At 46.7% G+C, this 22,684-nt stretch overlaps 1 protein-coding gene and 1 pseudogene across 1 annotated transcript; both read right to left on the bottom strand.

Moving 5' to 3' along the window:
* Nucleotides 1-1,474: 1,474 nt before the first annotated feature.
* On the bottom strand, nt 1,475-22,484 carry PLA2G4F (phospholipase A2, group IVF). Its single transcript, XM_006883218.1, has 20 exons — nt 22,374-22,484; nt 20,647-20,719; nt 19,965-20,101; nt 19,736-19,861; nt 19,256-19,296; nt 18,928-18,970; nt 18,380-18,446; nt 9,035-9,204; nt 8,785-8,898; nt 8,551-8,588; nt 8,137-8,272; nt 6,780-6,916; nt 6,313-6,535; nt 4,787-4,901; nt 4,432-4,569; nt 3,872-3,976; nt 3,230-3,442; nt 2,816-2,982; nt 1,838-2,024; nt 1,475-1,713 (listed from the first exon to the last, which is right to left on the bottom strand). Exons 1-20 carry the CDS (start codon nt 22,482-22,484, stop codon nt 1,475-1,477), a joined length of 2,580 nt encoding a protein of 859 aa, XP_006883280.1.
* On the bottom strand, nt 15,525-15,959 carry LOC102852980 (annotated as a pseudogene).
* Nucleotides 22,485-22,684: the final 200 nt, after the last annotated feature.

Below are 22,684 nucleotides of genomic sequence, written 5' to 3'. Positions count from 1 at the left end.
TCTATGAGATGGATTGATTCGGTGACTGGGGTAATCGGGATGGGTGTGTTAGAGGCAGTGTGGTTGGCGCAGGATAGAGCAGGGTTTAGGGCTGTTGTGCATAGGGTCACTATGAGTCGGAAACGACTCGACAGCACATAACAACAACAACAACAATCTATAGTTAGGGTTAGAAGAATTGCACTGCAGTGAATTGTACTGCAGCCAGTGTTAGAAGGTATTTGAAGGTAGATCTGAGTGTAGCCACAGATCCCTTCTTGCCTGCAGCAGGATGTGACCTTTGGCATGTCACCTTTGACTCTACCTCTTTCCTACTCTACTTGGTTCTGAGGTGTAACCCTGGTGATGTTTCCTTATCCCCTAGCTGATGTCACCTCTGCATTGTTGACCAACTTCTTGGCAATAATTTACTTCTGACAGCATATTCCTTTGGGAGTTGCATTAATAATGCTGACGCAAAGCCCACATCATCATTCTGACAATCGAATGCACCAGCAGCTCCAGTTCTGAGGGAGAACAATGGACAATATCCTCTCTTGCAATACACAGCCTCGAAAACCCAATGGAGGGCTAGCTATGAGTCAATTCTGACTCAAGAGCAATAAGTTTTGAGTTTGACCTCCAAACCTGATCTCACCCAAAGTAGTATTTCCTATACCTCTTATGTGAATGAAGAAACACACACACACACACACACACACACACACACAAAAGCTCTACCCTATTTCCTATACACTTTGTTGGTCCAGGACGCTGATCCTATGACAAAGGTCCTTATTGCATGCAGCTCTTCATATTTGTGTCTTAGGTAAAGGTTCATGTTTTCATCAGCTTTTCAAAAGGGTTCATGACTGCATAGTTTATAGACCACTGAAATAAAATATTGTAAATTCATACTAGGTAGGTAAAGATCCATCTCTTTGGGATGTAGACTCCATTTATTTGTCAAATGTTTGCTAATAACTTTCTTGTGCTGGTTGCTGCTCCAGGCACGGGGCATACATCAATGAGCAAAGGAGACAAGATTCCTGACCTCATGGGGCTTCCATGCCAGGGGTCAGAGAGAGCCAGAAGCTGTGGGTTATTAAAAAGTCAGGCAGACCAGAGGCTGTAAGTCAACCAGGCACCGAAGGCAGCAAGCAGAGCAGTGGTGATGGTGCTCAGGGGCCACCTGGGAGCTGGTCTCACTGCTGAGCCCAGAAGCAGAGAGAGCACCTGCCACAGGCAGCAGAGATGAGGTGAGAGAGGGATGCGAGCTGCCATGCCAGCAAGCACACAGCCCAGCACTCATTATTCACGTCCAGCCAGAAGGCTCTGAGTCCAAGGCCAGGCCAGTTAGGAGCCAGAATCAAGATAGCTAAGGCTGCCAGCAGAGGTGTCCCTGTTTGAAAAGGGAACTGTGGTACTTTAGGTATGGGGAGTGTGTGTGTGTGTGTGTGTGTGTGTGTGTGTGTGTTCACCTCAGTCTCAGTCCTCAGGCCCCAGTCTCCTCAGGCCCAGCCCTCTCCACAGCCTGCTGCTGCCGGTCCAGAGCCAGCAGGAGGGCCTGCCGCACAGTCTCCACGTTGTTCAGAACATTGTAGCGACTCAGGGCCACCAGCCGAGCATACTCTTCAGGCTCATAGGTGAAGTCTGTCATGCCGTAGGGGGTGTCTGGCCCATTGAGGACAAAATCTCCGAAGGCCTTCTCTTCCTCTGTTTGCCGCTCCACACCTGTATGGTGGGTGGAAGAGGGAAGATGAAGCCAGGCTGGGTCACTCTGTGCAATCCAGAAGCCAGGGCTTTGAGGTCATCTCTGTGCACAGTACCCCAACACCATCCCAGTGTTTCCCCTTACCTGGGGCCAGGTGTGTGCGAAAGCTGCGGTTGACAAGAGGAAAGTGCAGCACAATGGGTGAGCAGGGGTCCTCGGCCTCAGTAAACAAATAGCACTCTTGGGGATCCTTCAAATCCTCTGGCTGGATCTCAATCCTGGGGAAGGGGATTCCCCGGTCCAGGCAATACTTCTCCGTCATCTGTAAGATCTGAGTAGGGCAGAAAGCTGGGGTACTGCTGCCCTACATCTCTGCCCAGGTCTCCCATCTGGGACTTGGGACCAAAGGGAAATGTCACAGACACAGGCTTCAGTGACAGATCTGCCTGGTGCTGGCTGAGTGACTCCTGGCAAGTTTCCTCATGTGTGAAATAAGGATTGAACTAACCCTCTCGTGGGATTGCAGTGAGGATTACCAGGAACCATTAGTTTCACCAGATTGTTTCTCTGTGTAACAACCCTGCTTTCTGTTCTTCAGTCCCTACCTGCTGTCCCTCTTAGTGGGCTGATTTCAATTTCACAAAGCTGACATTGAACGATTACAGGTTGTCAGCATTGGAAGTCATTCTATCAGTCACTCAATCCCAGCCCACATTTGTACCAGGAGGAGAAGGCCAAAGAGAGAAGTGAAGCTCTGGCTCTGCCAGAACCTGCAGATGCTGCGTAGAGGCTGTCCATCACCCTACAGAGCCCTCAGAAGCGAGGAAGTGGCTGAGGGAGTCCTGGCAGCTCTGTTAACAAAGGGCCAGCAGGCTCTGACCCAGAACAGGGCAGGGAAAGCCTTCCAATGACCAGAAAAGATTCCTAGGGACCCCCATCTCAACAATCTCTTCCTCCCACTGAGGGGGCACCATTACTGCTGCCAGCTCTCAAAAGGCACTCACCATGCCCCTGGGAGGAGCCACTCAGATGAGAATCCAGGCCTTCCAACAAGAGTGATTCCCTCAAAGTCAGCCAGGTCACTAAATAGAGACTTCTCCCCCTATCCACAGACCCCCTCACCTCAAAAGGAGCTTCCAAGGAAAAGTCAAAGGACAGGATGAGATCCACACCCCTCTGAGGCAGCAGCGTCAGTGGGAATGGAGAGTTGATGGCAAACCCTCCATCCACCAGGGACAGGCACTCCATCATGGGGGTGAGCTGGTTGGGATGGGCATCCAGGTGTGAGTCTACAAAGGACAGGAGTAGAAGGACAGGGACAAAGGCTTTCTGACAACAGCCTGCTGCTCTAGCCATCTCACGTGTATAGATACTCTCTTCTCTGACGGCTGTGGGGCCTCCTACCCATCTCTGGTCCTGCCCTCCAGTATAGTAATCAGAGTTATTCCCCAGATCAAAGGCAGCACTGGCAGGTTCAAAGAAGCTGTCAGAAAGATGGGTTCCAGCCACCACCCACCTGTCAAGAACAGAACTCACCTTTCCAGGCCACAAACTCCCTGCAAGTCACATAGTCCTTGTGCAGGCAGAGGCCCCGTGTGAAGTTAAAATTCTCCGGGAAGATAATGCGAGATGTGAGTATGTCCTGGATGAATTGGGAAAAGGGTCCCTGGGTGGTGAAGAGCTTCGTGTGTGGCTGTAAAGGGTCCTGTGGCTTCAGGGAGTCATGTGGCTGGAGCTTCCTGTAGTCGTCTAGGGTGAGGGTGGCCCAGTCACACAGAGCCAGAAGTGATGCCCTCCTGCGTGTGTGGCACCCTCATGGCCCTGGAAACCCTCATCCTCCTCCACAACACAGACCCTCCTCACCAGTGAGCCTCCAAGATCTCCAACCCCTGCCCCACAAATTTAACATACAAACCTACTAAATCACAATTTCTTTTGTGTGCCCCATGTTTCCAAACCTGCCTGTGAGATCACTTATTAAATAAGAAGTTACTTCTCATATTTTTAAAAAATTAAAGTTTTAATATGTCATCCCAATTGGCATATTATCCATCAGACTCTGAGCAGTCCCTACATGCCAGGGGCTAGGCGTGAGAAATTGACAATGAAGAAGGGCCCTCTGCCAGGACCCTCACTGCTGGGAGATGGTGTGAGTGGATCCAGGGTCTGTGCTGTTACCTGTGCTGTTCACGCTGCCGCTGAGCCACTCCAGGAAGCCAAGGCCCCAGCCGTTCTTCAGAAAGATCTCCTGGAGGCTGGCGGTGAAGGCGCTGCCCCACACACCTACGGAGACAGGCAGAGCCCACCTTCACAATCCCACCTCTGCTTTGCTTGAATTTTGCCCTCGGCAGTCACATGAAATGAGCGCTGTAAACTCTAATCTCTATACATGCACTTATAATTCTGTTTGAGAATGGGTTGTCTGTTATATTAATATGGTAGTATTAAAAGAAGGTGTCCTTGAGTTAAACTTTTACAAGATATAAAAGATATTAAAGAAACAAGAGGAAAGGGTAGGGCACTGTGCCACATGAAGGTCACCAAGAAGCCAAGGAATAAATGCCCTTCCCCCAGATCCAACAGATGGAAAGTCTCTGCTAGAGTTAGCATTCTGAACTTGGACTTCTCGGCTCCTAGGCTGTGAGAAGATACATTCCCATGCATTAAAGCCACCCAGTTAGCGTCTCTCTGTGATAGCAGCATCAGATGACGGAAATGCCAGGCCAGCCCAGACTCACCCTGCAGGAAGCAGATCCGGGGCTCAGGATGGAACTGCATCAGCCGCCCCATGAAGAACTCAGAGCCGAAGAGCTCAGTGGGGACGTAAGCCCCGTACTTGGGGAAACCAACCTCATAGGGAGTGAACTCACACCACTCTGGGGACCCAGAGCAAAGAAAGTCAGTGGAAATGTCCCACCAGGATCCTGGCACCCCTGACCCCCTGTTGCCTAAGTGAGAAGAGCAGGAGGCAGCAACCCTATTGGTCTCTGAGGCTGCTGTATTTGGCCACTTCTCACCTGTGCCCTGGTCTTTTATGTCCTCCCACAGGCCATTCCTGCTGCTTTTTTTCTCTGTCTCCACAATCTCACTCACCTGAAAAGTCTTCCCCACTGATGTCAGTGCGGACATTGATACTGGCGTAAATGGGGTAAGGATTCTGACCCCGACTGACTGCCTCTTGCTGGTCCGACAGCCTGACTGGGTTCTCCTGGGCAGAAAAAGGTGGAACCTTAGCCTTTTGCCAGTCCCTGTCCCTGTCTCAATGGCCCACGGTCCAGCACTCTGCTCAGACAGGGTTTGGTTGGTTCACCAAGGCCAGGGCTCTATAGCGCTCCTGGAGAGACAAGCTGTAGGCATAGCACAGGTAAGGCAGGCCACTGTGGGGGATGTTTTGGAAACTAATTTTTTTACACTCAAGAAAGTATGTCAGTATATCCTATAGGCATTTTAAAAAATGAAAGAAAGGAAGCAAGCAAGCATGTCAGAATACGGAGTTGGAATGATACTGTTAAAGAAATAACTGAAAAGTAAATCACTAGATTATGCAGATTAATTTCCTGTTCATGGTGATGGAAAACTTGGTGATGGATACCAGTGATGTTGCATAAGGCCAATGTAATGATGCCCCTGAAGTGTTGCTGTTGTTGTAAACTGTTCAGTTAGCTCATAGCTGACCCTCCAGTGGGTTTTCGGAGGCAGTTTAATAGCACAGGAGGAGACTGCCCATCCTTCTCCTGTAGAGTAGCTGGTGAATTCAAACCACATGCATGCCTTTGGGATAACAGCATAGCTTCCTATCACTAGGCCACCAGAGCTCTTTACTGAAGTGTTGTAGTTGTTTGTTGTTGACAGGTGCTGCTCAGTTGAGTAGGACTCATAGTAACCATCTAAACAGCTGATCTGCTCTATCCTGTTCTGTTCTCACCATCTCAGACACACTAGAAAGCCCATTTTGCTGAAGTCACTATGTAAGTCTATCTTGTAGAACCGTGAAAAAGTGTTGAATTGGCGAATGTTGTGTTGCATTTACTTTGACAACAAGGGGGGAGGGAAGTGTAAATCACTAGAAAATACAAATTATTTACTTAGGCATAATAACCCATTTGTGACATACATAGACAACCAATGACCTTGTCCGAGGGAGTTAGGACCTCGGCTGAGCACCTCAGTAGGAACGGGCTCATTCCCCAGTGGAAGCCTGGCCTGCAGTTCCAGGGACAGCAGCCAGGCGCATTGCCCTGGCCAATGAGCGAAAAATAAATGGTGGGTCTGCTTCAGCTGCATCTTGGAAATCTTTCAAAACACAGCAACACTTAGGCTCTGTCCCAGGCCAACTGGAGTAACCAGCTTTTGAAGTAGAGTCCAGACATGGTTGCTTTTGAAAAGCTGTGCAGGTGACTCTAACATGCAGATGGTGCTGAGGATTACAGGCTGTGCTCTTCTTAAATATAGTATCAGCAAACCCTGAGCTACCTATCACCTCTTTCCCCTAGGGGAATTCAGTCTCAGAGCCAGCTAGCCCTTCAAATCTCAGGTCTTAGCCCGGGGCCTAAGGCAGAACAAAGTGCAATGGCAGCAGGGGCCTAGAGAACCCAGCTCGGTGGCTGGCTCTATCTTACCTGCTGGTACAAGAAATATTCAATGAAGAGCCCCCACAGATCCACGAGGGAAATGCTGTGGCTGCTGCTTTCCCGGGCCTTCAGTTCCTTGATATAATATTGAATCTGCTCTCTAGACATGGCTCCCTTCTTGCTGCTGCAGACTCGGGCCTGGGCACGGGCAATGGGCTCCTGCAAGGTCACCTGGGACCAGTCTGGGTCATTGTAGAGTGTGGACATGCACCTGGGGATCGAGGATGTGCCTGTGAGTTAGGGACAGTGAGCGCAGCAAGAGGAGGTGAATGATCCCCTCCTCCCCCACCACTCTGCACCACCTACTAAACCGTGGGCCTCACCCCCTTACTGTCCCTCCTAACACTCTTCCATATGGGATCCCAGGCCCTCCTGGATGACCCAATCAGATCACCAGGTCAGGTCCCTCCTCCAGCATTCTCCTTTCCTCCGTACCCCATTTCTACTTCACTCACCAGGTGGACCCAGAAACACCACTCAGATAGGTTATGGTTTCCAGGAGGCCCAGCTCCTGCAGCCCCGCCAGGCAGCCATACAGGGAAGACATGGCTCGGATGCCACCCCCAGAACCCAGCACAGCCACCACGGGCACCTGAGACATAGAAATAACAACGTCAACAATGACCACTGTCATCTCCATTTAGCTTGTACATGTCAATCAATGTCCTAAGTGGCTTGCATGTGGTATCTCATTAATCCTCTCAGACACTGAGCCATAGCAAGGTTAGATGATGTGCTGGAGAGCATATAGTTAGAAGGGATGAGCGAGGATTCAGACCAGGCAGTCTGCATCTGTTATACCAGGCAGGGGCCAGATCTGCGAGGATTCCTTCAAGTCCAGCTAGTGCGAGCATCCTCAACCTTGGCACTGTTGAAATTTTAGAAAAGATAATTCTATGTTGTGAGGGCTGACCTATGAGTTAAAGCGGTAAGATCCTTTCCCTCGGTTATAACGACAACAACAAAGAAGTTGTCCACAGTTAATGCCTTATGTCCCCTGGGTGGCAAGACGGCTCTCAACTGTGAACTACTAAGCAAAAGGGACAAAGACTGTCAAGCAACCTGGACATATGTGATGCCCAGATGTTGAGGTCTCTTCAGAATTAGAAAGGCCTGGCGGGATCAAACTAGAAGTTTTTGGCTGCTCGGCTTCTCCATGCGGGGTTAGTTCATTCTATCCCAGACTTTTGGTTCCTTTCTCTGTCTCTTCTCTGTTCTAGAAAAACGTCCCCTGGCCACTGCCCCAGAAGGCTCTGTGCCTTCAGAGTACAGGATGAGACAAGCCTCCTGTGGGCAGGGCTTGTGTCCTCTTTAGCCTCTACCCTCAGAGTGGATGCCTGACAGACTAGACCAATGGCTGCCACATTGACTCTGACGAATGGTGACCTCCGGAGGCTTCTCAGTGCCTGGTTTCCCAGAAGCAGATCAGCAAGACTCTTTATCTGAGGTGCCTCTGGGTGGGCTCGAGCCACCAACATCTTGGTTAGCAGTTGAGAGCGACTAACTATCAGTACCACTCACAGCGATACTTAAACGTACAGTTTTAGAGAAGATGAAGTCAGAGATTCGAGTTATAGCGGCCATAAACCAAGGAATATCTGGAACCACTAGAAGTTGGATGAGACAAACAGTTCTCCCCTAGACCCTTCAGATGGAGGACAGCCTGCTGATTCCTGATTATTTTACTTGTAATTTCCAGAACTGTGACAGAATAGATTTCTCTCACATTTAGTTTGTGGTATTTTGTTATTGTAAACCACCTGGCTTGTGGTAGTCTATTACAGCAACAACAGGAAACTAATAATCCCATACCTGGTTGGGGTTAGGAGCCTCACTCAATCCCAGCACTTGCTGCAGGCCCTTGGATACAACCTGCTTCCTCTTGTCCAGAAACTCCTGCTCCCCATCACAGAGGCCAAAGCCAAGGCGCAGGTCGAGGTCCCTAGAGCTGCGTCAGGAGGAGATGAGGGTGGCGGATGAGGACTAGGCAACTTTTCCATGAAGAAGCTCAGATTAAGGCCATTCTCCACAGAAGCAGAAGCCCCCACACTGCATGGAACCCCCTCAGAAAGATCCCAAGGGCCTCCCACAGAGCCAGAAATGGTGAGAGAAAAGGATAGCCCTATTGGCCCAAGCCAAGTGGACAGAAAGGCAGAGCACATTGGGGTACATGCCCCACTCTTGTAGGCAAACCCCAAGTGCTTTTTTCCTGAAGGTCCTCCTTACCTTATTTCTGCCTTTATTTTCAGAGCCACCTCCTGGCCCTAAAAGACACAATATTCTTAACCTTCAGTGTCCTCTCCTGGTTAAGTGGCTCTCCCACCAGCCAGTCCCTAGCACTCTGGTAGTGTGGACACCACAGCTGAGCTCCAGGCTGATCCCAGCCAGACCCTTTAAAGACTCCACCCCCAGGCCTCTCTTGGATCAGGAAGTCCCTCTACCATCCAGGTGAAATCTTACCTCCCCCAGGGCCACGAGGCACTGCTCCTCCTGGCCTAGAGGCAAAGAGGAGGGTTGAATGCTCCCCTCACCCAGCTTGTTGACCTGGGTCTCCAGTTCAACTCCCAGGCTGCTCTGCAAACAAAACAAAAAAAAAACCCAAGATGCTCCTCCATGGACTCTGGAATGCTCTTCTAGCCTAGGCTGATCCTGTCACCTGCCCCTTCCCCCTGGATAGGACCCCAGCCCTCACTGGAACTCACTCACTCACCTGCAGGACCTTGAGCTTCTCTATCAGCTCTACATCCAGCCTGGAGCTTACCACTGGGTTCATGTGGAAGGTGAAGGTGGGTAGGGAGCCCTGTTCCACAAGAGGCTGCAGAGGTAAGAGCTGTGGCTTCTCATAGGCTCCTGGCACTGCCAGCTGGATCTGCCGCTGGCCTGAGAGCAGAGGGCCCAGGCAAGGGTGAGTGTGGGTGGGTCTATGTGGCTCAGGGTGGGAGCAGCTGGGCTTCTACCATGATCCCTCTCTGGCACTGTGATGCCAGTAAAGGCATCAGGAAGCACTCCTGGGGTTCCTATCAGCTGCCTTAACTGGAACAGGGAAATACACATTGCTTACAGGAAGATCTGGGCAAGGAAGGCTAACCACAGCATGAGCACAAAAGGTGAGGTTAAGAGAATGATTATATACATTTACCACTTATGTTGTTGCTGTTATATAAATAAAAAAGAAATTTTTCTTTTATATTGGTTTGTTTACAAAGATCATATACATTGTGTTTTACACAATCCTTCATGCATGTTGTGTTTCATGCAATCGTTCTCATTTACTTTTTTCTATAGGCCAGATTTTTAACTTTTTTTAACATTTTGTTGTAAGCAAAACCAAAAATAAGCATAGCATGCTTATAAAAATATCTCAAGGGGTGAGGATGTGGTTGGCAAACAAAGAAGGTGAGCATTTAAGCATCATTTTGTAAAAATATATGAAAAATGACAAATTCATTTCCATCAAATTGATTCCAACTCCTCTTGACCCATGTCTTACAGAGTAGAACTTGCCACAGCGTTTTCTTCATTGTAATTCTAACAGAGCTCCCTAGATTTCTCTTCCAGGGTGCCTCTGGAAGGTCTGAACGGCCAATCTTTCAGTGAGTAGGCAAGCACAAACCATTAGCACTACCCAGGGTTGTTGGTATATATTAGATCATACTATAGTATCTAATTTACTAACTTATATAATTAATAAAGAAATTATTTCTAGATATATGATTTCTTATATGTATTTATATAGTATATAGTCTAGACTATAATTAATATAATTGTTCTATTAATTATACTATATTCTATAACACATGTAAAGTAATATACTATATAATTATAATAAGTTGTTGGGTGATGTTGAGTGTGACTCACAGCAACGCTATGAACAAAAGATTTAAACTCTGTCTTTTCCTGCACCATCCTCACAATTTCTGTCATATTTGAGCCCATTGCTGCAGTCACTATGTTAATCCATCTGGTTGGGGGTCTTCTCCCTAACTGAGCCTCCAGCTTTCCAACCATGATGACCCTTTCCAAGGAATAGCCCCTCCTAGCAACATGCCCAAAGCATGTGAGACAAAGCTTCACCAACTTGCCTTGAAGGAACACTTTGACTGCACTTTCTCTGAGACATATCTTCTTTTTGCAGCACATGGGCTCTTCTGTACTCTACTCCAGCACCACAGCTCACAGGCATTGATTCCTCTGTTATCCTTAGTCACTGCCCAGCTCTCAGCAAACCTGTTGCTGCCAAGTCTATCCTGACTCATAGCAATCCTATAGGGCAAAGTAAAACAACCTTACAAGGTTTCTGAGACTGCAAATCTTTCAGAAGTGGACAGCCACATGGTTCTCCACAACCTGGCCAGTGGGCTTGCACTGCTGAACAGTAAACAGATGAGTACTCACCACTGTGTCAGCAGGGATCCTTATAGTTAGAATATTGTTGTTGTTTTGAGTTGGAACCAACTCATAGCTGACCTCCCAGCAGGTTTTCAGTGCAGCACATTACCACTAGGCCATTAGAAACCTTAAACATTGCTCTGCTAACTGAAAAGCAGACAATTTGAATCTGCCAATTGCTCTGAGAGAGAAAGATGGGCAATCTCCTCCCGTGAAATTTGATTTACAGCCTCCAAAAGTCCGTTGGAGGGTCAACTATGAGTTGATTCTGATTTGACAGTAATAATTGCTTGCTTTACACATAAACTCAAAATATAAATAACTATAATATAAAAACTGAAATCAAGTGAGATAGACTCAAGGCTGTATTTTGGCTCTTGTGGACTTGATTTCATGTTCTTCAGCTTCAATTTGAACGTACATATGAGTAATTATTGTTCTGCTCCAGAGTCAGCAACTGGGCTTGTTTTGACTGCTGATGTCGAGTTTCTCCAATGATTCTTTCCAGAGATATAGTCAATCTGATTCCTGTGTTGTCCATCAGGTGAAATCCATGTGTCTCTTATTTAAACAGAGCAAAGGAACAAACACTGCATAGCTTAACATCAGGAAGGATGTGCATCAGGGATGTATCCTTTCTCCATAACTATTCAGACTGTATGCTGAGTAAGTAATTCATGAAACTGGACTCTATGAAAAGGAATGTGGCATCAGGATTGGAGGGCTCATCAACCATCTGCACTATATAGATGACATAACCTTGCTTGCTTACTGAAAGTGAGTAGACCTTGAAATGCTTGCGGCAGACAACCAAGGACTACAGCCTTCAATATGGATTACATCTCAATATCAAGATTTCAAAAGTCCTCACCAGTAGGCCAACAGGCAACATCATGACTGATGGAGAAAGGATTGAAGTTGTCAATGATTTCATCTTACTTGGATCCACAATCAACATCCTTGGTATCGGGAGACATATTGCATTTGGGAAGTCTACTCTTAAAGATCTCGCCAAAATACTGAAGAGCAATAATATCAGTCTGAAGACTAAGGTGCACCTGATTCAGGTCATGGTTTTTTTAATTACTTGTTATGCATCTGAGAACCGGAAAATAAATAGGATGATAGAAGAACTGAAGCCTTTGAGAAGAGTACTGAATAACCCATGGATTGCCAAAAGAACAAATAGACGTCTTGGGAAAAGTGCAGTCAGAGTCCTCCTAGGAGGAAAAGACAGTGAAGCTTCATCTCTCAGTACTTTGGGCATGTTACTAGGAGAGGCTATTCCTTGGAGAGGGATATCATGCTTGGAAAATGGAAGGTCAGTTAAAGAGAGGAAGATTCCCAGTGAGATGGATTGGAACAGTGATTGCAGCAAGGGGCTCAAGTGTGGCAGAGATGATGAGGATGGTACAGGAGAAGACAGGATTCAGTCTGTTGTTCATAGGGTCACTATGAGTCACACTTGTCTTGATAGCACCTAACAACAACAAACATACAAAAACTTTTTTAAAAACTCCTCACTGCCATGAAGTTGGAACCAACTCACAGTTGACCTTCCACTGGGTTTTCAGAGGCTTTAAACTGCCTAGGAGGAGAGTGCCTACCTATGTCCCTCATAACTACTGGTGGATTCAAACTATCATTACATCAATATAGTTATATATCTTATAAACTATATTATAATAATAGCCTAGAAACTAGCAAAACTCACTGAATTAGAGAACTGTTAAAGAAGGAAATGAAACTTTAAAAAAATTCTGATTGACAGTTCCTTAAGTACATTATTGTCAGAAGGGAAGCCTTCACAATGGTTTAGTTATGTGGGCACTCAGGATCCGTGGTTTGTTTCAAGGCTCCTGGGGAACAAACTATAGAAATGGCTTGTTTGCATTATGTCTTCTTTGGAAACAAACTGATAAAGTTCTGAATGGTGCTCAGTGAGTTAAGATGGTTACGACATAGTGATAGGGGTGCCCTGCTGCACTCAGGGGTCACAGAGCAGCCACAGAATATGCTTTTCTGGGAACGCAGAATTTACATACAATCCTGAAAACAAAGGGCACTATTGTTCTTGGCAGGCAGAACCAGTTCAGTTTTCTAGTTCTACAGGTTTTTTACACAAAATGGATTTCTTAGCTCCTCCTCACTCTTGCCAAGTACCTCATATACACATTTAGGTTTCCATATTAATTCAAACAGCCAATCTTCGGGTTAGCAGTCAGGCATGTTAACCATCTGCACCAGACAGAGGTCTCATGAGTAAAAGAAGATCATAATCGTACTTTATGAGAGTTTGAGATCAGAGGCCCTTGATGTGTATAAAGACAGTTGTCTGAAAGCGGAGTCTTGGCTCTATTTTAAGGAGCTGTGGTGGCTAGTGGTAAGGAGCTGTACTGCCCACATAGTTCAAATCCACCAGCGCTCCTCCATGTGATTTACTGCTTCTGAAAACCTGCTGGAGGGTCAGTTATAAATCTATTCTGACCCAATGGTATATAACAACAACCACTCCATTTTAAAGTCTTAACCTGAGTCTAGAATCCACATTGAATGTTAAAGCTGGAGATGAGAGAGAAAACCTATGGCTGTAGAGTCAATTCTCCATCTCTGGGCAGATTCCAACCTCCAAACTTTCAGTCAGCAGCTGCTCATTAACTGTTTACAACATCCAGGGACTCCAGGATGGAGAAAACCTCTTGCCATAGAGTGGAACCTACTCATAGCTGACCCTTTCTTGGGTTTCCAAGGCTGTCAGTCACACAGGAGACAATTACCCATCTTTGTCCTGTAGAGCAAGGGTGGATTCACAGAGGAGTGGGCCTCTGTGATGCAGTGCAATTCCCTATGGACAATGCTATCAGTGCTCCCTTGGGAAAGAAAAAGAAGTCCTCATTTAACTTCATGACTCAAAGTCAACTCTCCAACTCCAAAATGAGACAACAGTTGCACACCAATGTTCATAATAGCATTATTCACCATTGATTGCAAGAACATAGAAACAGCCCAAATGCCCAACATTTCTAACAGTAGTTCCTTTACCTTTGACATACATTATACCATAAAGGAGACAATCCTTTTCTCTCAGATCTGGCAGGTACAGGACATCACAACCTATTCTTAGAGAGTTTTTCCACTATGGTCAAACAGATGCAAGGTGTAATATCTTATTTTTTTAAAAAACAAAAGCAGTGGACATTTATTCCTCAATTTTTGTGCAAGAGTGTAAAGATGCATTTGAAAGAACCTGATGGCTAAAGAGCATCAGCCATGATCTTCAGGCTGGCCTGGTTTACAATTAGATTAGGAGAAGGAAAGGGGAAAAAGGTAACTTGCTAGTTCACATAACAATGCTTCTGGCAAACACAGTTGTTTACAAGTTTCAAACTACATTTTACTAGAGTCAAGGGAAGACTTCAAAAAAGCCACATACAGTACAATTTAAAATTAGATGAACATCCTGTAAATGTTAGTGCAAAGTAATCACATAGATTCTCCAACACAAGATTGTGCTCATGTTTCCCAGGTTTGGTAAATGTTGCTCTTTCACAATTACAGTCACAGAGGCTTAACTTACCAAACAGCATTGCCTTTGTGCTATACATCCTATGTACCAAGGGAACACAAGGTTTTGGTGAAATGCAGCTGAGTTTCATTAATAAAGCAAATTTCATATTTAGTTTAACAGTCATGTTCCTGGAATGCTGCACATCTAAGTTTTATGGAAATGTTTTCAGCTTATGTCCCTATCCTATTCAGTAAAATACTCTCGAGATATTCTTTTTACTATGTAAACTGGAATTGTTTCATGACTTTAAAATGCAACCAATACAAAGTAAAGTATTTCGGGTGTGGGGGGAAATCCACCACTAATCTGAGCTAGCCAGAGTTCTTAAAATCAAAAGCCTATTCACACAAAGTTATATGTAATGACTGTAGTAATCAGTTTATTACACAGATTAATCATTCTTGAACGCACAAGCTCCAGAGGAGGAACTGGGTCATTAAATATATATGAGTATTTCCATCAAATGTATTTTCACCCTTACATCCAGATAGGCCTAAGTAGTTAAAAACTTAAGAAAAATAAGAGCTATTACCTATGTATTAACTGAGAAACCACATACAAATCAAAGAATATGGAAGAGAAAAGGAGGTTGAAAGGAGGAAGAATGAAGGAGTTGGGAGATGTAAAAGAACTGGGAACAAAGCCCATTACACTTTATATACTAATAATTGCTCCAATCCACTTAAATGCTGACAAATTAAACTTAAACCTCAAAATATAGGATGTGTGGGAAGAGATTAATTTGGTTGGCCATAACTTTCATCTTAGACGTAGGTCCTTCAGAATAAAATGAATACAGAAATAAGCTTCACGTTCTTCTCCTTGTTTTTCTTAGCTGTTTTAGGTTTAAAAGATTCCACTTAAAAGCAAACTCCTACAGGTTAGTGGAGCTGTTTTTCCCCATCAAGCACAACACACCATTCCCACTACCCTTCACCTTGCCATTATCCAAATATAAGTCAATAAAGAAAGCTTTTAGTCTCACACTTAGCTTATGCCTGGAGAACTGGCTTGTCACACACACAATTCTTTGCTAGGAGGCAATGTTGGTACAGGAGTACAGTATTTCTAGTTTGTTGTTCCAAATAGGTACAACACGCAGCACTGCTGTATCAGGTAAACATGTGCACAGGGGAAGATGAGGCGTGGGCTCATAGAAAGCAGTCAAATGGAAATCAAAATGACTTTCTCTTTCAGAGTTCCCCTATCTTTATTTGTAGAGGTTATCCAATAATTTCTTTAATTACATCGCATACTTCTGAGTCCATTCCCGAGCTATTCTGTTGTACTTTTCTCTACCTGTTTTGTAGATCTGAGCAATCTCAGGCACTAAAGGATCATCTGTATTGGGATCACACAACAGAGAACAGATGGACAAGAGTACTTTTGAAATAGTACTGGAGACCACGGCGACCATAGAATATCAAGACAAATGCTGCCATTACTGTTAAAATTTGGATGATAAATTCTTGTTGTAAATGCAACCTTAGGTGGTTTGAAGGGGTAATCTGTTGGGAAAGGAATTGTCAAGAAAAATACCTGATAGGAACTGTCATTTGGCCCCCTTATTGTAGCTTGCCAATGGAACACATCATCTCCAACAGGACCTACTGAACACTGTACTGGGGGGGTCCCTTGCCAGGTCATTCAATTCCTTGTGGATTCTCTTTAGAGCCATCATGGGAGGCGGGTGGCAGCAGGCCCTGGGGCAGGGCAAGGTGTAATATCTTATATCTAAAAGGTTATAAAGCCTATGAAGCATTATTGATAAATCTTTACAATGGATTCCCAGAAACAGATAAGACTGAGAAAGCAATTTTAATAGCAGATTACCAGAACAACCTGTCCTTCCATTACCCTAGAATAAACTAGATAACATGATACTCTTAACATATGTGTAATCTAATTTGTGTATAATCCACCTATCTTTGCTAAATTCTACCTCTTAGAAATCCCACTTTTGCCTCCCCTGATTGTCTCTCAGTCAGTTGTGATTTTGCAATGTTTATTTTAGTTCCTGCTCCAACAACATACTTTTTTCCCCTCTTCGTCCAGTGGAGCCACATCATGTCACTCAACTTGTCATCTTTCCAGGATGGACCATTTCTATCCTTCATAAACTACTCAACATAATGTCTGACACACAGTAAATGCTCTGTGTTATCTGGGCCAGTCTCTGACTCCGTGAGCTGGAAGGGACCTCAGCCGGTGCTCCAATTCCACATTAGAATCCTCTCCTCCCAAATTACTGAGGTATAGAACCTTGGTGGCCCCATTTCTTCACTTCTCCCTGAATTCCTTCTCAATGTCATGTGACTTTTCCACTCCTAAAGAGATTGAGAATAATCCATGACCTTCAACTTTAGGCTCAGCCATTTAACTTGCTTTGACCAATAAAATCCTAGATAGTGATCTTTGTGTGGCAAAAATAATTTGCTCAGTTGGATTTGTGCTCGTTTCTTGGCTTTTTCTTAAAAAACATGTTCCGTGTGTGACTGAAAGACACGCAGGACAAAGCCCAAAAGAAATAAACAGAAGGGATTCTGAGCGAAAATACTGACAGTTAAGATTGTCTTTAACAATGATCACTCACTAATTCTGGATAAATAACTTTAGCATTATTAACATTTCCTCTTACATAAAGCAGGGATAATCATATTACCTTGTCTTGCTTAGTGTATTTATCCAGCCTAACTGAAAATACTCACAAAACCTTGGCTGAAGACTAGATGTTGTCAGGTGCTGTTGAGTGAACTCCAGCTCACAGCAATCTACATACAACAGATCTAACTCTTGCCTGATCTGGTGCTTAAACCCACATGGTGTCCATCTATTTCCTTAGAGTTTTTTCTCTCTACCTTCCTAATTGACTAAATGACTAGGGAGAATAGAAGGAGAATTGATGCCTTTGAGCTGTGGTGCTGGAGAAGAGTATTGAGAGTACCATGGACTGCTAGAAAAACAAACCAGATTCATCCTGGAAAGGGTCAAACCGGGTGGCTCCTTGGAGGCAAGGATTCTGGGGCTTCGTCTAACATACTTTGGACATGTTGTAAGGAGGGACCGGTCCTTGGAGAAGGACATCATGCTTGGGAGGGTGGAGGGACAGCGCAGGAGGGGAAGGCCCTCTATGAGGTGGATTGAGTCAGTGACTGGGGTAATCAGGATGGGAGTGTCAGAAACAGTGTGATTGGCACAGGATAGAGCAGGGTTTAGGGCTGTTGTACATAGGGTCACTATGAATCGCAGGCGACTCGACAGCACATAACAACAACCACCTTCCTAATTATGCTATCCCTTTCCAATGACTGGACCTAAAGTCTCATTATCTTTGTCTCTGAGGAGCATTCTGGCTGCACTTAGTTCAAGTCAGATATGTTAGTTCTTTTGACAGTTCTTATCCTTTGCCAACTTCAGTTCAAGGGCATCAATCCTTTGGTCTTCCTTTAACCACTGTCCAGTTTTCACAAACACATGAAGCAACTGAAATGAACATGGCTTGGGCAGGTGCACTTTAGTCTTTAACTGACATCATAGATGTGCACTCGATATGTGAGTTAAAGAAATGCTTCTCTTTTGTGTGACACAGGGAGGCTTGGTAGCAGTGTGGGTTAAGCATTGGGCTGCAAACCCCTAAAATCCACAGTTTGACTTTTTTGGGAGAAAGATGAGACAGTTTCCTCCTAGAAAGATTCAAAGTCTCAAAACCTCTATGGAAAAATTAAAAAAAAAAACACACCAAAAAACGAACAACCAACCCTCTGTGGAGAAGTTCTACTTAGTCCTCTAGGCTTGCTGTAAATTAGAATTGAAATGATGGCAGTGGGTTCAGTTTTGAGGGTAATATTTTTTTTGCGGTTTCAGTTTTGATTCAGTTGTATGCCACTGAGGTTTTCTGTTGTGCTTTTTTTATTGATATAACCTTTACGCTTGAACACTTCCAGGGACAGAAAACTCATGACATCTGGTGTCAGCCCACTCCATTCCTGATCAGCAGTAACATTGTTAAAGAACTGCTCTCCCACACCCACCTCCCTGAAGCCAGTCCTCCCAGCCCCAGGAGAGAAGGCAAGACCCAAAGCCAGTAACCAGACTCACCAAACTTTTGATGTGTGGCTGTCCCATGTTCCCCAATTGTGCCCTGGATTCTCAGACATGGCTGAGCCTGGGGGAACAGAGGTATATGGAAGCCAGCAGCCCCAAAGGCCCTCCACATTATCTGAGCCAGGACAGAGGGAACAGAGAGTATCCGGAGCCGTAGCCCCCTAACAACCTTCCCAGGGTGTGCCTCGAAGGGGCAGAGTCTCTTTAACTGGCCCTAAGATCACACTCAGATCTTCCTCCTAAGGCTCAGGAGAAGTGACCTTTGGTGGGAAAGTTGGGGATGAGGGACCTTGATGGTACTCCTTCACCAGTCAGCACCCGAGCTGAGTAATGTGCTGTGACATTTGTAGCCCACATCACCACAAGGTAGGAAGACTGACTGGGTCTGGATTATGTACACAGGTGTGAGGAGAGACACCCAGCACATCTCCCTCCGAAGCGGGGTTGAGTCTCCTTCAGAGACTAGAGACCAAGCACCACTGGGCTCAGCCATGGGTGCCTCACTGCCACCTCCCCGCCTAAGGTTCCCCTTCCCCACTCACCACCAGGACCCCATTGGTGATGACTTCAGAGGCTGGCACCTGGCTGCAAAGGATAAAGGGCTCATGATCTGACACACTCATTGGTCACCTCCTGATGGATGTTACTATAGGGACGTGCTCAAAGTAGCTGGGGGAGTTTGAGGAGTGTGATCAAGTTCAAGGGTAGGGTGAGTCTATTGTCCAGTGCTCAAATGGACTTCAAGACCAGGCCATCTCCTCTCAGGCCAGGCCTGCAAAGCCAGCACAGGGCCCAGTGATGGGCAGCTGGAAGCTACTCTGACTCAGATCCCAGACCACATGAGTGGGCATAGGCTGTGTCTGGACTCACCTTTCCTCCAGAACAAATTCCACCTGCAGCTCTTGTGTGGCCTATACAGAGAGGGCAGGGAGATGCTAGTTTACAACAGGCTCTGAAAGTCTCAGAGCTTGTCCCTCCCACAAAACCTGGTGTCCTTGCCCCCCCCCAGAGTCCTGCCCCAGGAACCAGCAGAGGAGATTGCTGACGCTCCTTATGGGCACAGGAGCCACACTCTTCTCTTCATTAGAAATTGTGTGTCAGGCAATGTGCTAGGCACCAAGAATTCAGCAGCCAACAGATACAGACAAAGCTCTGCCCTCATGGAGTTCATCCTCTGGTTCACAGAGGGAAGAAGTATTAGAGGGGAAACCTCATGGGCCTGTGCTGTTGGTGGAGGAGTCTGTCTTGAAGGTTTGGTTCATGGTGATCAGGCATCCTTCACCAGCCCCCCAGCTCTAAGTCTCCTCTCCTTGACCTTGACTCATCACCAGTACAGCAGGAGACACTCACCTGGTCTAGTGAGAAAGTGCGCCTCATAGGCTGGCCAGGTTTGAGGCTCCTCAGGTCAAACAGGTCCAAGAAGAGCCGGTCACTGCGTAGGACATCCTTGTCATAGAGGGTGAGCTCCAGGACGTTCTAGGAATAAGGCAAAAGAAGGGAGGCCAGAATCTGAACAGAGCAGGAGGGTGGGCATCCTGGAGGAGCTCTCCCCCTCCACAGCCCCCTCATTGGCCCTCACCTTCACAGCACTGTGGACCAGGTAGTGGAAAGTCTCGTTCCACTCGGGGTCACTGCAGTTGGCCACGGTCTTTGTCTGTACAGGGGTAGGCGATGCTGTTGGCAGCCAGAGTTGCACGTAGCAGTCAGCTTTGGACACTGCAGGTGAAAGAGGGAGGGGACAACTGCAGATTGAAGGCTGCCTGAAGGAGGCTGAGCTGGAGATGGAGGAGCAACAGCAGAGCTGGAAGAGGAGGCTGCCCCCATCGGAGTGTGGTGGGCAGATGGGAGAGAGCCCCTGAGGGTTTATCTTGACCAGTTTACACCTTCCACTCAACCAAATAAAGCCAGAAAGCCTGCCATGGCCAATTGGTGGAGGCTGACTGAATCACTCCCCCCCCACCCCGGGCATTGGCATGACGAGACCCAGGTCAACAGGTGCTGGCTTGTGCCAGGCAGGCCTCACACTTCCACCTGGGCTCACCATGCTCCACCTCCTGGACTCAGGGAGGATCACGGGGTCTGCATAGCCTTCCCCGCCCCCAGTCCCAGCTGCCTCCCCCCCAGAGCTGGGGCCTACACTCCCTCATTTGTCCCTTTTCCCTCCACACACACTACCACCCTACACACATCTGCCAGACCTTGCTGAGCTCAAGGGAAGCCACCAGGACAGGAAGGGGAGGATGGAGACGGGGGTCACTCACGGAAGTCTGTGCCCACGATATTCCTGGCCTTCAGCACCTTCACCTGGAGGTTGTAGTATGGGTGGGTTTCCCTCTGAAACAATAGAGCCCAAGGACTCAGTTTCCAGAAGCCCAGCCTGAGCCCCTGCCCACTGGCACCGCAGAGCAGTAACCAGGCCTGGAGTCGTGGACACACTTGTGCTGGGCTGAGGAGTTGAAGTTCACACTGGTGACAAGCTGGATCCTGGTGTCAGTGTAGTCCAGGTTCAAGTCTAGACTCCACTGTCAACTAGTTAAGTGCCTGAGGCAGAATTTTTTTTGGTGACTGCTTTCCCATCCATAAAATGTGAGTTGTGATAAGCTCGTAATGTTATGATGACCTTTAAGTTAAAATTTTTATGAAGGGCCTGAGAGAAGTTCAAAAAAAGTAGCCACTGTTGTTGTTATTGTTGTTGTGTACCATCAAGTCAAAACCAGCCCATAGCTGTCCCTCCATGGGGTTTTCAGAGGCAGTAAGTAGAGATTGCCTGTCTTTCTCTCCCAGAGCAGCTGGTGGATTCTAACCCTGTCCCTTTGGATTGGCAGCGCAACTCCTTACCACTAAGACACCAGAGCTCTCTAGGTAGACATTAACTAGTTATTGTTATAAGGAGTTGTCAAGTTGGGTCCGGCTCATAGTGACCCTAAAACAGCAGAATAAACCCTGCTCAATCCTGTGCCATCTTTATTGTTTACAGCTCCCCCAGGTGCCTGCTGTTGCTTGGGAACGGAAGTGAGAGCTGGAGTTAGGCATGTCAGGAGATTAAATATTAAAAGAGAAAGTTTTGATGTACCCGCCCCGGCTCCCTGATGAGGGCCACCAGGCAGCAGCTGGCCACTGACGAGAAGGAAGCCGAGTGTCACCCAGAGAGTCAGATCAGACCAGTCACTATGGAGAACACAGCCTTGGCTCCAGGGAGATAACATTGACTGCAGTCACGTCAGGGTGAAACGTCTTGTTATTGGTTACTGTTGAGTCAGTTCAGACTCCATATTTGCCAGAGCAGAACTGTACCCCACAGAGTTTTCAAGGCTTGTGAATTTTTGCAGATTGCAAGACCTTTCTTCCTAGACACCTCTGGGTGGATTTGAAGCAACAACTTTAAGGATAACAGTTGAACACTTAACTATGGGCATCACTCATGACTCCTGAGTGAAGCTAGACCCTCAAATCATTTTGACTCTGACTCAGCGACCCTGTAGGACAGAGTAGAAGTGTCTCATAAGTTTTCCAAGGCTGTTTTCTCTATGGAAACACATTACCACATCTCTCTCCACGTGCCTGGTGGGTGGTTTCACACTGCTTAACTCTTCATGCCAAGTGCTTAACGACTATGCCATCAAGGCTCCCTAGCGTGAAGCTAACCCCTCAAAATCCCAGTAAGCTCCTCAAAGATCCTTCCTTCAGTAAACCCCACAGCCAAGCTCAGCCATCCTTGGCAAAAAGCAACCAATTCAAGTACCACATGACCTCAGCCTCCACGTGCTAATTGGGTGGGGGTGGTTACTTTAAAGAGCTGAGGTCTTGATCAGTCTCTCTAACTCAAGCTCTGCAAGGCTGTATAGGACAATGTGGTCCCACTCAGATAAAAAAACAAAACAAAAAACCCAAGTCTCAGGGCTGGGGGTCAATATGTAATATCAATCCTCACAAGGACATCTCCCCGGGCTTCTCAGGCCACGTTTCCCACTGAGATCTGGTACTTTACCTGCCTGTTCTTCCACTGAGGTCCCGTCTTCTCTCTCTTCCGCAGTAGCACTGCCCCTAGGAGGGGCAGACCCCTGCCTGCCAGCCATCCTGGCCAAAACGCCCAGAGCATGGCCAGGCAACTCAGAGCTAGCAGGAAGCCCTGCCTGCTTTCCTCTGACTACACTCCAGCTCAGGTCTGACAGGTAGCACTGGGGTGGGGAGGGTGGGGCTGGGTGGCCCTGTATGCACAAGCTGGAGGTGGGGTCTGAGGTGCTCCAGGAAGACTAGCACCAATTTCTTCAAGCAGGAAGCAGATCCAAGAGTTTATTC

Source organism: Elephantulus edwardii, unplaced genomic scaffold (genome assembly GCF_000299155.1).
Source record: "Elephantulus edwardii isolate Elephantulus edwardi_28Jun2011 unplaced genomic scaffold, EleEdw1.0 scaffold00026, whole genome shotgun sequence".
Lineage (NCBI taxonomy): Eukaryota > Metazoa > Chordata > Mammalia > Macroscelidea > Macroscelididae > Elephantulus > Elephantulus edwardii.
Note: the sequence above shows the minus strand (reverse complement) of the source record. Positions and strands in the feature narration are given on the sequence as shown.

Coding starts and splice junctions, on each gene's coding strand:
- PLA2G4F (XM_006883218.1), bottom strand. CDS start 22,484: ATGCTCTGGGCGTTTTGGCCAGGATGGCTGGCAGGCAGGGGTCTGCCC. Junction 18,971..19,255: donor GAATTTGTTCTGGAGGAAAG/GTGAGTCCAGAC, acceptor TATCCTTTGCAG/CCAGGTGCCAGCCTCTGAAG. Junction 6,536..6,779: donor GGTGTTTCTGGGTCCACCTG/GTGAGTGAAGTA, acceptor CTCGATCCCCAG/GTGCATGTCCACACTCTACA.